This window comes from Procambarus clarkii, chromosome 8, assembly GCF_040958095.1.
Source record: "Procambarus clarkii isolate CNS0578487 chromosome 8, FALCON_Pclarkii_2.0, whole genome shotgun sequence".
NCBI classification, from domain to species: Eukaryota; Metazoa; Arthropoda; class Malacostraca; order Decapoda; family Cambaridae; genus Procambarus; species Procambarus clarkii.
In genome coordinates, this window is record NC_091157.1 from 48,941,706 (window position 1) to 48,958,481 (window position 16,776).

General features: G+C 40.8%; 1 protein-coding gene across 1 annotated transcript; it reads right to left on the reverse strand.

The window, feature by feature from the left end:
- Positions 1 to 1,720: 1,720 nt before the first annotated feature.
- LOC123759674 (alpha-1-inhibitor 3-like) lies at positions 1,721 to 16,742 on the reverse strand. The gene is made up of 27 exons (XM_069318159.1): positions 16,475 to 16,742; positions 14,998 to 15,173; positions 14,613 to 14,851; positions 13,779 to 13,895; positions 12,906 to 13,060; positions 12,727 to 12,823; positions 11,839 to 12,054; positions 11,576 to 11,719; positions 10,327 to 10,527; positions 10,048 to 10,227; positions 9,576 to 9,750; positions 9,301 to 9,474; positions 8,618 to 8,703; positions 8,430 to 8,490; positions 8,175 to 8,328; positions 7,666 to 7,894; positions 7,207 to 7,430; positions 7,041 to 7,123; positions 6,548 to 6,669; positions 5,846 to 5,996; positions 4,962 to 5,095; positions 4,488 to 4,589; positions 4,042 to 4,318; positions 2,812 to 2,963; positions 2,409 to 2,621; positions 1,926 to 2,324; positions 1,721 to 1,845 (listed from the first exon to the last, which is right to left on the reverse strand). The coding sequence occupies exons 1-27, from the start codon at positions 16,540 to 16,542 to the stop codon at positions 1,798 to 1,800; spliced, it is 4,377 nt and encodes a 1,458-aa protein (XP_069174260.1). The 5' UTR covers positions 16,543 to 16,742; the 3' UTR covers positions 1,721 to 1,797.
- Between the last annotated feature and the right edge of the window lie 34 nt (positions 16,743 to 16,776).

Below are 16,776 nucleotides of genomic sequence, written 5' to 3' on the forward strand. Positions count from 1 at the left end.
AGGCTCTTTGTCCCACCTGTAGCTTCAATCGACCGGTGCACAGTTACAGAGCCTATTGGGCAATAATATCTTTTTGAAACTGCAGAGCGCGCTCTTCCACCTCTTCTAAATTCATTCCATTTGATTAACACCCACACTGATAACATTGGCCGAGCCATTTGGTCGCTTTGTTTCCCACCTTTGTCAAAGTAGCCCTCTTGTTAAAGTGACACCTTATCAATTTTCCGAGAATTTTGTACGTAGTAATCATGACTTCCAAGTCGTCCGGTCGTCTGTCCGTGTACGGACGGACAAACTCAACTTTACCATTGTGTGTTTCCGCTAGTTACGATAATTAACAGGGAATTTCCAAGTCAAGAGCATTAAGCGTCTTCCTGAACCCATTTTCACAGGATTTCGACCCTTGCCGTCGACGGGCAGATTTCTTCCTCTCTGGAGGAAACTCATTTCACACAAGGATGATAAGGAACATCATCCTTAGACATGACTTTGCATATGATTTAACAAGGCTGGGTGGGTTTCATTGCTAGAATTTTGCATTACAAAACAGATTATCAAGAATCGCAGGTTCGAATCCTGGATGGGACAATTGCCTATTTACTAGGACCCTATGCATCTGCTCACCTAGCAATAAATTACGTTGCCGGTAGTTAGTCTAGTACTTTTACAATTCTATTAGATTCCGTGCCGTTGCTTAAGTTTTAACTATTGCCGATAGCCACTGCGAGTTGCATTAGTACTAATGCAAATAGATATGGTCCAAGGAAAAATGATTCAAGACTAAAGATGCTTGTGATTTCACCAAGGGAAAAAAAAATATTACCCTAAACATCAGGACGTTCTCAGAGGTGGTATACAACCATTAAAATCTTATAATTTTAACTGGCGATTCGCAATAGTTTGGATAAATGCGGCTCGGACAGTAAAGTGCAGGACACCATTTCGAACCTAAGAGTTATTTGTGTGGACAATATGCAGCTTGGCTATTTAAAATAAAAATGTTAAAAACTTCCTTTAGTGCCAACTTTCTAACCAGCATTAAAAGTCTTCAGTTTAGATTTTTGTATTACTTCCAATCTGCCTTCTCCGCAAACTTGTCGACATTAATATTTAATCTAACATCACGATTGGCAATTGAAATTATGAGAAGCAGTGGGCCCCTAGTACAGAGGCCTGTGGTACCCATCCACCACATTCAGTTTATGGCGACCCGTCTTTCAGCAACTTCCTGCTCCAGTTTCAAAAATTTCAAGCCATTGCAGTTAGAACTAGAAAGATTACTCGGGCAGGTCTAAGTTGAAAAAATAATTATCAAGACACTGAATAGACTACCTCAAACTGCCTTTTTGAGTGATATGCCCTTAGTTTATATCGCAGAAAATGGTAATTTTTCTACAGACAGGCCCTTCTAATCTCAGATTTTTAGGGCAAGCTTTCATAGGTTTGCTTCAGAATTTTACTAGGTCAAGATACCACGTCTCTTCCATTCTTCCCTCAATGTAGACAAATTGTATATAGTTACGTGGTTTAGACACTTTTTGCTATAATTCCTAACCAGTTTGGGCAACTGCTTCTGACCACATCACTAAAGGTAGGTACTGAAGGTGTATGGGACTCTTGCCCCTCTGCCTATCTAATCACGTTTCACAATTTTTTTTTTTAATTTTTCTGCATATAAACCAAGATTATGAAAAGTTCAACAGGACATTCAAAAACTAACTAAAGTAACTTCATTTAATATTTGGAAACAAAATTTATCACAGAATTGGGACCAACAAGATTATCCTCTTTCAGAAATCAGGAGTCCAGCGACCTACACTCTGCACCAGGTGGAAACCTATAGCTCTGTTGGAAGAAAACGGCATTAACAACCTATATTTTTTTTAACAATGAAAATATTTAAATACTATTTATAAATAACTTGCCTTTTCGAGCAAGAATTCTGGCTTGTAGTAGTCAAACACGCTCGCTATGCCTGGCTTTGCCTTCTCTATATCTACTTCACGCATAACACGAAAGTCTACACAAGTTTTAGCAGCCGTCAACTCTGCTACATAAAATGAAATTGAGTTCCCAGCTTCTTCGTATCTTTTTACAGTTTTGTTCAACTTTAATTGTTCCAGATCAGCTTTCTCCGCTACGTAGCCGGACACCAACTTCACCTCAATCACCGCCATGTTGGAGCTGCCGTCAGCAAGAAGGTAGCTGGTGCAAGCAGTAATGCGCTTGGTAACGCACGCCACGTCGGGCTCCGTCTGCGTCTCTACCGTCAAGCTAAACGCTTGACCGGACTCTGGGATAGGGATGTTGTACCTAAGAACGGCCTGTTGGATAGCAATTTGAATTAGCAGATCGTCTCAAAAAACTTAAACCGTAAGTCATGAATACAATACAATTCTGTTCCTCACCTGCAGAACAATACAGCCCTGACCTTCTGTGCCGATCGACACATTAATAGGGGGAGCTGGAAGGTTAACCAATTGCTGTAAGAGTTTATTAGCTTCATTTATTCTGAAGCTGTAGAGAAACCCAGTAGCATTCACTGTAGTTTTCACATCTGGAGGACCCTTATGTTGTAGGGTTTCGTAGACAGCAAGGGCTTGTAGAGCCACTACCGTGTCCTATTTTTAGATTTTGTTTGGTTAATAGTATTAAATAAGACTTTCTAAAAGCTAAAATAATTGAAGCTTTATATAGTTTAACGTTTCTATCTTAATCATAGTGACTACTCATTTATAGCTAGTTTCAGTTATGTTTACAAAGTTACCTAGCTATCTAGATTTCTCAAAGCACTGCATCGAGACTACTTACCTGTGTAGAATGAAATCCTCCTTGGCCATTTCTCTGAGCGGTGATCCACTTCACTATTTTGGTCGACATAATGTTAGCGCCATCGGCGTTGAGGGTCATCATGGCTAGGACAGCGTAGCCGGCCGTCTCCACCGCTACACCCATACTCTCACCTGAGAAACCACACCTAATGTAAGCAAGCAATTATCAAAAGAAGGCACCAAACCGGGAAGGCTATGTAGCACCATCAAATACGCAAAATAATCAGAGGGCGCTAAATATCACCAAGGATGCCAATACGAGAACAAAAACGCATAAGGCGAACGATATCAAAAGTATCCGAGTCACCAAGAATTCTATTGAGGGACAGGCGACCGCGAGGGGCGGTCGGAAAGCAAGACACACGCTCGTCCTCGAAGTCAGGACATTCAAGAAGGACATGCACGACCGTAAGAGGGACAATGCAATTAGGACAATAAGGAGTAGGGCGGCGCTCCATCAAGTGACCATGCGGTTCAAAGGCGCTAAAGATCACCAAGGATGCCTGTACGAGAACAAAAGCGCATAAGGCGACACCTGAAGTAAATGATTATCAGCTCAAAGATAAAAATTACCAAGATTAATCTTTAAGGACTACAGTCACTTCTCTCTACGCTGGCAAATGATTATATGTATAAACTTTTAAATCTAGAAAATTGTGTTGTACTGAAAAATATTTGCATATTTTAACTAATCCACTCTGTTTAATGCCTATATATCCACAAGATTTGTTTTTACAAAATTAGAATTTAATTAGAAAATAGGAGCTCTACTCTTAAAACCAGTTTTGCCCAAGACTGAGCATGAATATACAAATTACCTACTTATTTGTATTTTAATTTAGAAGTTTTTCCCACTGGTCAGTACTAATTTTCACCAATATAAAATTGCTTACAAACATTTTCCCCATTTAAATTGTAATACAACTTGTGTACAACTCATGCCAGGAGGCAAATTTCGACAGGACTGGAACAATAAAGCCGGTAGCCTGCATCGCTGACTGTCATAACTAGCAATCTAATACTACACAACTATATAATACCAATACTTACCCGAAACGCTATACGTACTAGTGGCTTTAGATATTTTATGTACTGCCTCTATCTTTAAATCTAACAATGTTTCTACTGTAATGCTGCAACTGTGTATGTACTGTTCCTAAATAAATTATTATTATTACAGCTACCGTTAAATAGCTTAGGTCTATACTACCAGGGTTATCTTGAAGCTTCCAGAAGATTTCGTTGGGTTGTACTACAGCTTGGTCCATCAGCATCTGCAGTATCCTCGGTGCCTCTATGTGACGGGCAAGAGCCAGGGCGTAGGACTCTCGTGCCAGGATGTAAGGGTCAAGGTTTGACGTGCTATTCAAGAGGCACTTTACTGCCCCAGACACTTCTGGACTCGAGGGGTCGTTCCCAGCCTCCAGCAGGGAGATGATTACATAAGCCGTCAGCGGCACAGAAGAGTCTATCCCATTCAGGCCGCCCTATAAAGGATTCAATTATTACACCTGGGAAATACCAATTAAACAATCCAATTTAAAAACATAGGATTTGTATAAAAACTTTAGCATGAATAAATCAAACTACGTATTTTTGCAGTAAAATAATCAATGCAGTAACCTTTGAAACATTCCACGACATGTCTTTCCTTACCTTCATGGCTTTGTTTACCATCCCAACTGAAGAAAAACAACCGCTTGTATTTTGTTTCATTTTTAGCCACGTGCTTGTCTCGTTAAGGCTAGTTCCATCAACCTGAAAATATTGTGTAGCTTATTCATACCGGTGTACTTCAGTTTCGAGAGGCATTACTCATTTCTTAAGGAGAGGGGTGCGATAAGTCCTTTAATATCCAACTAGAACCACCAGAGGGACCCGGTAACCATAGAAAGTAGCATTAAACTTCTTTTCTTCCAGCTAAACGTGCTACTGCAAGGAAACTTCTTACTGGTTATACATTTGTTGTGCGTTAAATTAAGACTACAAACCTAGAGTCCCAGCCTCCAGCAGGGAGATGCTAGCAATTGATAGCTAGTCAAAACACTTCTATCTAAGCAACATAATGGAGTAATTAAACAAAATTTAACTAAAAAAATTAATTTAGCAGTTTTTGGTACCTTTACTTACTAGTATATATTGACGCGCCCGTGCGAAGGACTTCAGAACGAAGGCCGTCAGCCACGTAGAGCCAGACGGGTCAGCATTACCGAAGGCGCTGTAGGACCCATCAAAACGACGGTACAGCAGCTGACGCTGGTATCCTGGTGAAGCACCAATATTATATCTTTTTTTGCAGCATGCCTTTCTGCCAAATCCACGTTATACCAATTAAAAAAGTAAGTTTACATCTTGCAACATTCATGCAGACATCCGTTTCGAGATCAACTTCGCTCGTAAAGCTGTAGTTGCCACGCAGCTATTAGATTCTTTAAAAGCACTACTAGTTCCTAAGACCTTCTTACTGCTCAAGACTGAGCAAATTTGAATCTAGTTCTAACGATCCTTGTGTTCCCATAAACATTAATAAAACAATGTAAGCTTTAGGAACAAAAGGGTCATACTAATTGCGAACATCTAGGCGACATTATATAGGATCGTTTAGTCTTTTATAGTTACATTAATAGTAAACTTTGTTTCCATAGTATGAAGTGCGCCCTTTCATTAGAATTTAAAAAATAGGGTTATTGGTTTCACAGTATTATCTGGAATATTTGTGGCATATGTAGTAAACTAGATCGAGGTCTACCTAAGACTAATCCAACAGGTCCTCCGTTAGTTCCTTAGCTTCCCACGTTAACTTTTGAGGAGCGTGTAATGATACAGCCATTCAATGACTTCATCCATAGAGTTACGAGAATGAAAACTAAAGCGAGGCTCACAAGGTTACTAAATTCCCTTAACTATAGTACCTTTAAAAAACTTAATTTGCATCTTTAAATATTGGTTGCCAAATGTGCTCCAATCTCGGCAAGAATTTCACTCCGTTCTGATCATTCAAGTCTAACACTCGCCTGTATTCATAAGAGTAATCAGCTTTTTGTGCACTTCTGGCATGGTTTGTCTGGAGGCCTCCAAGTACTGCAAGATGTAGATGTTCGGGGCGAAATTGATCATGTTCTGCTCCCCACATCCATACGGCATGCGAATTAAAGAGCCAAGGTTCTGAAAAAATAAATCCGTTTCTATCCTCTTCCATATTACACTACCCGTTTTCCCCCATTCAAAACCGTTTGAAAATTATCAAGTACAAATTTTACCACACACACGAACTTAAAGACTATCATTTCTAAATCATTTAGTGGATCTAAATAGAGTTTTGAAATGGTCAAAAGATTGGCAGACGCAGTTTAATGCAGATAAATGTAAAGTTTTGAGGCTAGGTAATGTTTAGAGAGTTACAAGATACGAGCTGGGTGGTGTTGAGATTGCGAAGTCGAATTGCGAAAGGGATCTGGAAGTTATGATTAGTAAGAATTTAAAAGCAAAGGATCAATGCATGAATGTTCGTAATAAGGCAAATAGGACACTGGGATTTATTAATCTAAGCGTTAACAACAAGAACCTGGTATTCTTCAGCTATATCAGTTACAGCCCCGCTCCTGTGGCAGGTAAGTCCACTACGGGCTCACCATAGCCCGTGCTACTTGGGAACCTTTGTTCCAAGTAGCTGAATCTAAAACATTAGAGCCCGACTAATATTCAAGAAAACTTGCCTCTAGTGTTGATCCCAAAAGGTCTCCAACCACGGTTACCCAAGCACGCTCTGATCCCATCACGGTAACCCCCGGGGCCGATATCTCCCAATGTTCTAGCGATTTCATAGTTTCGTTCATCTCTGAAAAATAAAATTACAAGGTATTCAGCGATCATTTAGGTAGAAATTTTATTCTCCATTTGTAGCATAATTCAAATGTGGGTATCAAACTTTTTATTCAAGCAATTTGAGAAGTTCAACTAAATTTCGCATTTTTTTTCCCCAGTTTCAAAACCAAATATATAATTGTCACAATAAGAGTAAAATAAATGCAATTTACCCCCCAAAATTCATTACTCTAAAAATTTACCTAGCAGCATCGACTATTTATTTTAGAAATTAAGTACTTGCGATTTAAGATATAACAAAACAGAAAATTAAAAATAAAGATTTTTCCGTAACTTCACAACCAATGGAATTTATATCAAGTAGGGAACAAATGCGTCACCAACCTTTTGAACACAAGTACTTCGACCAAGTTTTTTCTTTCGGAAAACCCTCCGCTTCCACTTTGATGGGTTTTATCAATGCATCACTGAAAGTAAATTAAATTATGAAATTAATTGGCAAGTAATAATTGGGGGCCCCCAAATAGGTCTGAAACGCTCACAAGCGTACCTCCTACTAATGTCAAGTCCTGGACCACACTGCAGAGCACTCAAGTGGTCAACAAAAGCTGCCACTGTAATGTTTACTTCGCCCAGTGCCAGAAAGTCTAACTTAACAGTGTGCACAACTTTCTCCTGCGCTCCCACACATGAAGTCCTCCGCCCCATTGCGCCACTCGTACCCGGCTCGTCCACTATCTTGTATTCTACACTCTCCTGCAGCGTCACTCTTATCTGGAGAAGATTGATAGGGTGAAATGAGGGCAGATTTGGAGACACTTAGAAAGTTTAAGAAACTCATTTAAATTATGAACAAGAACTTTATTAAGGAGCACTCCAAAGCCTGTTGCCCCACAGTTTGCGGATCCCATTTAAAATCTACCCATTTACCCACTAATCTAACTGAAATTATCGACTCTAGCTGGCAGCCTGTTCTTACCGGCAACTATAATTCGAAATTTAGTCTTACCGGCAAATTACGAGCCATGTAATTGAAAACGGATATTTTGACGGGCAATATCTCTCCACGCTTGACTGAAGGCGGAAGGGTAAGGTCAAGGAAGAACGGTGAAGTGGCAGTGATGGAGGCCGCGGGAGAGAGACCGACGCCCTTCAGTGGATGGACACACACGGCCTTGCCCACCCACTCTGTGATGGTGTCTGGTACTTTTACCTCTTGCTTCGTCACTCCAGATGACCTTTTGTAAAAGTTAGATTTAATAAAGTTACAACTTATGTAAATAGCTTTGTCAAGCTATACTCTAGTTCAAAATTAATCTTAACATTCGTACAGTACGCGGTGCTTAATTTATTTAGCAAGAGATTTTTGTACAACCCATTGATTGCACACTTCATTCACATTTCCCGGTTTACTATGCATAATTTAAGATATACCCTACTTTAACTATCCTAGTAAGGGAAATTGCTGAAGGAAAGTAGATTTTAAAATACAAAACACTATGTAAAGCAAATACTGACGGCTGCATGATTAAGCTCCACAACATAGTTTCCGGGAACCTTGTCCTGACTAGTGTGAGGTCCTCTGGCCTCTCCATGGTCTGGCTGCTCCTAGCCTCTGATCCTCTGGAGATTTCAGCAAACGCACTTCCTGATAACCCAATTGGCTGCCATGCTACGAAAACATTGAGGGTGTTAGTCTTTCCTACATTACCATTCATAGGCAACAGTTTGAAATCAATAATTTACCCACTTTTTAGTTTTACAATTATTTACCTTCTTTCTCGCAGGGTCTCGTCTCCACTGTCAAATTGGTAAAAACGTAGACACCAGCATCCTGCAATGAAATTCTCTCAGGCCTGGATGCTGAGCATTTATTTTTTTCACAAATGTTAAACTTGCAATTTAAACAGTCTAGTATTTTAATCTAAACTAAAATCTTACCAAGAAATCGTATAACCTACATCAAACATTTTAAGTGCGTCGACATAGTCCGTGTAATAGTTGTAGAGTAGCTCTCCAGAGGGTGTAAGCCTAGTAGAGTTTTTATCTGTAACAAAAGTAAAGCTTCTCCATAAAAGATCAAACCGCGACTTCCACTTTCATCCAATTAACAAGTTATAACCAGATAATTGTGAAGGAAGCAACTAGTTTTTAATTAAAATTGCATTTGATTGCAGACTAACGTACCATAAAGGTTCAAAACTTCTATATCTATTTATATGTCCTACAGTTCAAATTATAGCCTTAAAGATTGATTTCCTCACATTTAACTACATATCTTGCATGCCAAAGTACACTTAAGAATGCAGAATGGTTTGGGGGTGAAAGATTTACAATTTTCCTTCAAACCTTAGTTACATTATACAATTTAAGCACGCTGTTATTGGCACCATTTCCTAGCCTGAAAAGATTCACTAGTACATATAGTTATATTCAAGAATTACGGTAATGCGTATGGGGGGACACGTGAAAGACAAAGCATACCATAAATTACCTAGATGAAAGATCTAGTTATAAAAGTTACCAAGTAGACCGAAACAGTGCTCTAGTACTTAATATCGTTTTGCAAGGCATGTCAGCTAGGCTATGGGGCTGTGCATTATACCATATTAGACAACCCTAAAACTCATCGCGTTTTACTTGCCTGTGGAAGATCTAATGTCCGACAGTTCGTCGAAATGCTTTTTACAGTAATCATAGTCTTTGAATTGACTATTAACCCAGGGCGATATATCGAAACTTTCTGCATAATTAAACAGAGTATCCAACATGGGCGTTGCTTCAGTCGACAGCAGCTCTGTACTTTTGTCCACAACACCTGTAGATACACCTTCAATTAAAAACTGTACACAAGTGCCTGAAGTGCCTGTAGTACCATTAGTAAAGTACTTTTGAATTTCTTTAAACAAGTGTACTGACCGAGACTGCACAAGGAATTTGGCTCCGAGGAGAGCGTGAACGTAGTGGTGTCGCCGGGTTGAGCGTCCGTCGCCGTCCAGGCCAGAGTTACAGGGTTACCCAAACATTTTGCTACCCTCAGCTCCCTGGCGTCAGACACCACCTCTCCGTCCCGCCTCGTGTACCACACCACCACCTGCACGCATTTATACTTTTATATGTATAAACAGGCTTAAATTTTTATTGACAGCCCCGCTCCTGTGCCAGGTAAATCCACTACGGGCTCACCATACCCCGTTCTACTTTAAACTTTTGTTCCGAGTAGTTGAATCCAAAACAATTTTTATTTCAACACCTGTTATGGGTAAGTGCCGGTGCTACAATCTAGTACCAATAATCTAGCATCGCAACTAGTACTGCTGACAGCATATTTTAAATTGTTGCTACAGAAATACTCTAACACAATATACCAACAATCGTTTGCATAACAAACCATGACGTTGGGAGAAGCTGCGAGAGGCAGGTCTATGAGAAGGTTAACAAAACCGGTTACAATGGTGCTCGGGTGACTGGGAAGAGGTTCAACCAAACCCTCAACTTTGACCGGCAGGTCCTTCTCCAACAACTCATATTCTTGAGTGCTCCAATACTGGATCTGTCCACGCGACACCACCTGCCGAAGTCAATACTGGTATAGAGCAAAATCCTCTTCCCATATCTTTATTATAACCATGTCACACACTTCAAAATTTTCAGCAAGTTAGTGGCTGACCTGGACGGTGATAGAAGCAGTAGACTGGTCTGTAACATAAAATAGTGTTACCATGTTTTGTCGAGGTCGGCCGGGAGCACAGCTCATAATGTTGTCTGGTGCATAGATGAGTAATGAAGAGTTTGAAGGAGAGTAGTAGTGCTGCATTTCTATGTAGTATGTGCCTTCATTCATACCCGCGCGACAGTCCAACGTTTTCATCTGTCAAATTATAAATAAAAGTTCAATAGTTCACAAGGGACACTTTACTGTTCCAGCCTTGTACCTAGACAAGGTCCGGCCAGTTAACAGAAAGCCACTTACGTAGTGTGGTAATGCTAGCGTTTAGGTTAAAATATTTTTATTTGAAAGCTACATTAAAATTTAAAACTGAGGGCATTACAAATTTTAGGTTACCAACCTTCACTACATATTAAGCAAATTGAAACTGTAGAAGTACATACGATTTAAAATCTTACACTTTTAAGTCAGAATTTGTCAGATGTTTGAGGGCTGGTGATAAGAGGCTAGCCTCGCCAGACTGCACCCTGATTTCTGTAAGGGTACGTGCCCATCATTGTTAGAGACCATCACAATTTGAGGACTAGTCACTAAAGCAGTCTACACTGCTTTTGTTTAACCAACACTGGAATATGCAGCACCAGCTTTGAATGCATACCTTTCGAAAGTACTAAAATTTAAATGTGCAGAGTTTCGCAACTAGATTAGTGCCAGAGCTTAGAGGGTTAAGTTATGAGAATAGGCCGAAGGAATTCTCTACTTTGGAGGTTTGAGAAAGATATGAGTATAACATTAAAGATACTGAACGGAATAAATAAGATGGACAAGGACAGCTTAAGTTTAGAGTAAGTACGGCAATAAGACAAGCGGAAACTAGAATCTCATCCGAGTAAGAAAATACTCTTAACCTATACAGGTGGTCAACAAGTAGAACGAACACTAAGTTGTGGAAGCCACCCCTTATTCAGTTTTAAGGAAATGTTAGACAGAGATGTCAATGGTTAGAATTTTAAAACCTTAACGAAATGGGTACAAGGCTAGTGGGTGGGGCATACGGAGCTAGATCTATTCTCCGTAGTCCCAGATAGGCAAGTACTGAGAAGTTATTTTAAATACTTGCGAAAGTATTGCTTAAGATGGCCCAAGGCGAGTCCAAAGTGTAATGGGCTTCCCCATATTAAGGTTCCAGATGCAAATCAAAGCCTCTGCAACTAAATCAGTTGAATACGTCAAGGAAAGCAGTACTCACGAAGAGCCTTTTAGTGGCGTAGGAAGGGAGGACAACGGTAAGGAGACCATCTGGAGGGGTGACCATCACTGTACACTTCCCGGCAGCGCACGCCTCTACGGCCACCCCGGAGGCTGGAGACTTGTCTGGCAACTCTGCTCTCACCTGTACATGACGCACATTAATATTTCCTCCAAATGGCAATACTTTGATAAAATTAAGAGGCTTTGGGTTTTTGCTATAAAAACTAGGAATAAACCGCTTGAACCATGGCTGTAACTTACCTGGAGTGTGAAGGGCAGGTAAGGCTTCATGTACTTGTCCTGGTAGACGGGCGTGAGGGTGACTTGGGTGCGGGAGACAGGGAGGGTAGCCTCGCCCGTCAGCTCCACCCCAGTGCCCTCCTCTGTCACCCGCGCCACCGCGTGCACAGAGTACACCTGACAGTCCATCAGCTGCAGGTCTGACGTGCTCATCACGAACTCCCTGCATTCCGATATCTGTTACGTTGGACAAAGCGGGAATAACTGTAGCGGTGTAAAAAAGGTTCACATCGGGTTTACAAAGCCAATTTCTACAAATTCTGCCCGAAAAGCTAAGTGCTAGTGGTTTTACAAGAATGTAAAACTTCAATTCTCTGTACTCTAATAAACCCAATGCATCTGTTTTAATATACAAGCAAATTGCCAAACCACCTCCTCTCCCCCCCCCCCCTCTCTCTCTCTCTCTCTCCACATTATGACAAGCAAAAAAGTAGAGGAAAGTAACAGAGGGCGTGTGGGAGAATTTAGGCAAATAGCCTTCAATATTTTTTTTTTTTTTAAAGGGCGATATTTGGACTATAGTTAAGTTCTAGTCACCACGTTGTCGAGTGGACATGTCCTTTGTGTACAAAAGGATGGTCAAGAACTACAGGCCTATTGTAGAAGAGGAAAGCTTAACTTACATTTAAAGTTAAAATAGTGGATGAAGGTGTAAATTTGATAAGATTATGAAGAGACCTGGAGTTAATAGTTTGGAAACTTAAAAGGAACAAATTACCAGATATCAATTGCCATGGGATCTAGTATCAAGTTACATTATATGAAAAAGTTTAGTTAGCATAAATGTGTCACGCATGTGCACAAGTCAATACGCCTTCCGCAATTTCCTCAATTTTGTGGTGTACTGACCGTGCCATTCTTAACTATGCTGACGAAGCACTTCTTCCTCCGAGCGTTGTTCACCTCCAGGCGCACAGAGCCCTTCACTGGCTGACCGAACGTGTACCTGACAACCACACATTTGTTAACAGGTCATCCAAGGGCTTTTTGTTTTCCTTAAAACTATTAAGCGTAATTAAATACCTCACCTTGCACAAACCGTGAAGTTGAAGTGCCTGTCTGCGACCAGCACGTACTTGTTAGCGGTTACCTTCACCTCAAAGCGTGGCAGAACGTAGTACTTCACATCAAAGGTCTTCAAGTGCTTGCCCTGGGCAGAGTCCACATGGATCGTGTACGTTCCCTACGCGAGGAATATAGAATCCAAACCCCGATTTAGTCTGGAGGGAGGGGGGGGGGCCCGGGGTGCAGGGCCGACTTTTGTGCACTGGATGATTTACGGGGATGAACACCAGTCCATAGTGAGCGACACGACACTAGGCACCCTCTAAAATATAAAAAATATTATCTAGCACGGCAGTTAATGTTTATTTGACCGCCTTTTTAGAGAAACTAAGTATCCAGTATCTTCCCATTCTTGCTATTCATAACTGGGGGGAAGATTGTATTCTGGAAATGTCTACAATTACGGGCTCACCACAGCCCGTGCTACATTGAAATTGTTCCAGTAGCCGAATTTAAAACAATAGTCTACACCATTTAAAAGCTAGAAATTATTTGAGTCTAGAGCTGCAGGAAAACACTATCCTCAAATTAAAGAAAAATATTGTCTGCAAATAACAAAAGCAGGAAAGCAGCAAATTTCCCCCCCCCCCCCGTTTTTCTTTAGTCGATTTCCGGGCTTTAGTGTCCCCTGCGGCCCGGTCCTCGACCAGGCCTCCGCCCCTAGGAAGCAGCCCGTGACAGCTGACTAACTCCCCGGTACCCATTTACTGCTTTTACCTTTTACCGATAAACTTTTCCAAGATTTGTATTCTTAGAATATTAAAGTACATATTTAGCCACGCCGCTGTCAAAACATTGCCCGTTCCAACAGCAAGTAATCTTTATCGTGTCCTTACCTGCTCGGGATCGTCGGCCAGCTGGAAGGAGAGGTGGACCAGGCCACCCGTGTTATCCACCTCGCTCCACTGCGCCACGCGGGTGTCTGACGGCGTCGTCACCCACACCAGTGTATACTACGGGAGAGCCACAGGTCAAAGGGCTACACAATTTTTGCTAATTAAAGCTTTTAGTAGATACAGTTTAGCAGCTTGTGTTTACCTCTAGCATATGGGTCTTTGCTGTAGGTCATTCGCTAAATTGTGCGCATATACTTTTAAACGGTAAAAAAAATATTTCTGCAATACTAACAATATGATCCATTTATTCTAACTTCTACCTTTAAGTTTTGACTCATTCCTTTCCACATTAGCCCTTTTAACTAAATTAGTTCAACAAAACATACGTTAAATCATGCATGCGATACAAGTCAAGCATCTCTTCCCCCGCCTAAGAGTCGGCTCAAGGAGTCAAGAAGTGGGGAAAAATATTAAAGAAAAGCAGCCACATACAAATTATAGCATCACTAATAGTTACCGCCTAAAGCAGCCTCACCATGTCTCATCCCATACATTGCCTGGTTCCAACTTTCACCATCTCTGCCCACCACTTTGGCCTTCCGCGTCTTATTCCCTCATTGACTTTGTTTACCATCAACCGTTAGTCAAGAACTAACAAAGCTATATGTACGTTTATCTTTTTGCCAGTTCACTTTTCCAACGACTTTCCATTCTACCAGGTTCCATATTAAGCTATAGTACTCTATATTCAATTTACACTTTCATTCGTAATTTTACACTTTTCGTACACTACACTAGAACCGTTTGACATTCTAAATCATTACCCTATCTTACCTTTTCATTAGAGACGTGCATGTAGGGGCCGATGATGGTGAGAATCCTGAACTGAACCGTTTGACCTGGTAGGTAAAAGGCCTTATCTGTCTGGATGAAGGTGATTGGGTTCGTGTGCTTGAGGCTGATGACCCCGGTATGGTTGACTACTGAACCACCTACTTGACCCGTCACCGCTATCTTGCCCTCGTACAGTGTAGTGTTTGGCACGTGAAGCTCTGAGCACGAAGCTTTCTGACCTGCAATCAATTTACCAATTTTAGGCTACGGATGGTCTCATTCCAGACCAAGTTAACGGTTAGTCTAGACTACTAAAAGCCTACTCTTTAACATAACATTAGGTTCCATCAGTATAGCTCTTCCCACACCCATACTAGCTACTTGCCTGCAGGGAAATTCAACGTCGTCTCTGGTATTATGATCTCTTGCTTCTCGTCTAACGACCTTGGGCTTGTTAGACTAATGTTTATTACACCTACTGGAAGTGTGCCCATAGAGAAGAGGCACACCCTGGTGGTCTCCCCGGTAGACCATTCTCGCGGCGTTGTGATCACGTAGCCTCTAGAAAAAAAAATTAAATTTACATCCATAAAAATAAATTGTATGCACATGCCAAGCATTGTTATTAATTTAGTGTACAATTAAAATCACTAGCTAGATGCATCAGAAAATCTAGAACCACAAGGTTTCGAGCCTACACTGTACTTACAAGCATACGCATTAGATCACTACACCACGACATTGTTAAAAGTAATACAACCTGGGCTTCAACAATCTTTTAGTATTCTTTAAAGCCTGTTTTAGGATCCAAAGACTATTAAACCCCATACAGACTTCAGTCGCATTTCAGGTTGCACTGCTTTTGACCATGTCGTCGAGTAGGGGTCAGAGGCGTGTGTTTGAAAGTACAGTGCGCAGGTTAGAATCTGTATGGCTCCAATTCTCCAATTTATAGCCTTCCTGCTAGCGAGATATACAAATATAGTTACGGGACCTGTATATTGAAGCCATTATAAATGAATAGGCTTTAGAGATCGTCCCGACCATTTTGATTACGGTAGACCTTCTGCCTATTCTTGCAGGTTGGGTTCAGTCCAACAGTCCAAGTGGTTGGGCACTATTCAATAGTCCTAACAAGTTCTTGTCCTCTTATCCCTTCCAAGCGTTATATACTCTTAATGGTCTAGCGCTTTCTTCCCGATAATTACTTGTAAAGGTTCTCTCTTCTAGAGTCAGATATGACATTTCCTCCACGCATATTATAAAATTTTATTCTATCAATATTCGCTTATTAAAGTCAAAGGCATTAGCGTGCCCATCAACATTCGGGGTACAGGCAACTTGCAAACATTTTAAGCGCTTTATTATAGTTCAAAGAAGTCTAAGCATTTAAGCAATAAACCTAATTCATCGTCGAATAAAAATTTTAACCAACAAAAATTTAAAAGAAAAGTTTTGATCTATTGCCTTATGGACCATTAAATTTGAATTAATGTTTTGGCTCCTAGAGAAAAATTATTAGTACTATGGATCCGAGAAGACTTAGCAAGAAAATACCCACCGAAATCAAAGCTGTAGCTCTGTCAAGGCTCTCAGAGTCGTGCAAGACTCCTTGGTGCCAGTGGGGAACTTGCCTCAAGTTAAAGTATGTGTATTGAGAAAAAAATATATATCTCAAAAAGGGATAGAGTAGCTAAGGCTATTTCTACCACCCGGGGCCTGCCTCTACGTCCCCTTCCCCTGGTCGTACTAAAGGGCGTCCCAAACGGTGGTCCCTGTCCTATATATTAGTTACCAAATGGAAAACAAACTACACGTACATCCCTTATCATTATTAACGAAACATAAAATAGAGTACTTGCCCATAGCACGACGTAAACAAGAATATGACGCCAAACACGGACAGTAATACTGCCGAGGTTATCGCCATGATACAGGTGAAGGCCAACTGATGGTTAATCACTTGACGGTGTGGAAGACAGCTCGGCTGGTCGCCAGCTCGCTCAGGTTACATTCAAGTTTTGTGTCAATGATAATCATTTGGCAATAACAGCTAGTTATATACAGAACTTAACCATATTCCAAACCACTTTATCAGTGAGATATTGTACGCATTGATGAACATCGTCGGGTTGAACAAAATAGAATGACAAACTATTTACAC

Bases quoted from the DNA above. Each gene is read 5' to 3' on its own strand.
- LOC123759674 (XM_069318159.1), bottom strand. From the start codon at position 16,542: ATGGCGATAACCTCGGCAGTATTACTGTCCGTGTTTGGCGTCATATTC. The intron at 13,896-14,612 runs GTAAGATAGGGT...GCTCTCCCGTAG, and splicing joins TGCACGTCTCTAATGAAAAG to TATACACTGGTGTGGGTGAC. The intron at 8,329-8,429 runs GTAAATAATTGT...ATGTTTTCGTAG, and splicing joins GAGACCCTGCGAGAAAGAAG to CATGGCAGCCAATTGGGTTA.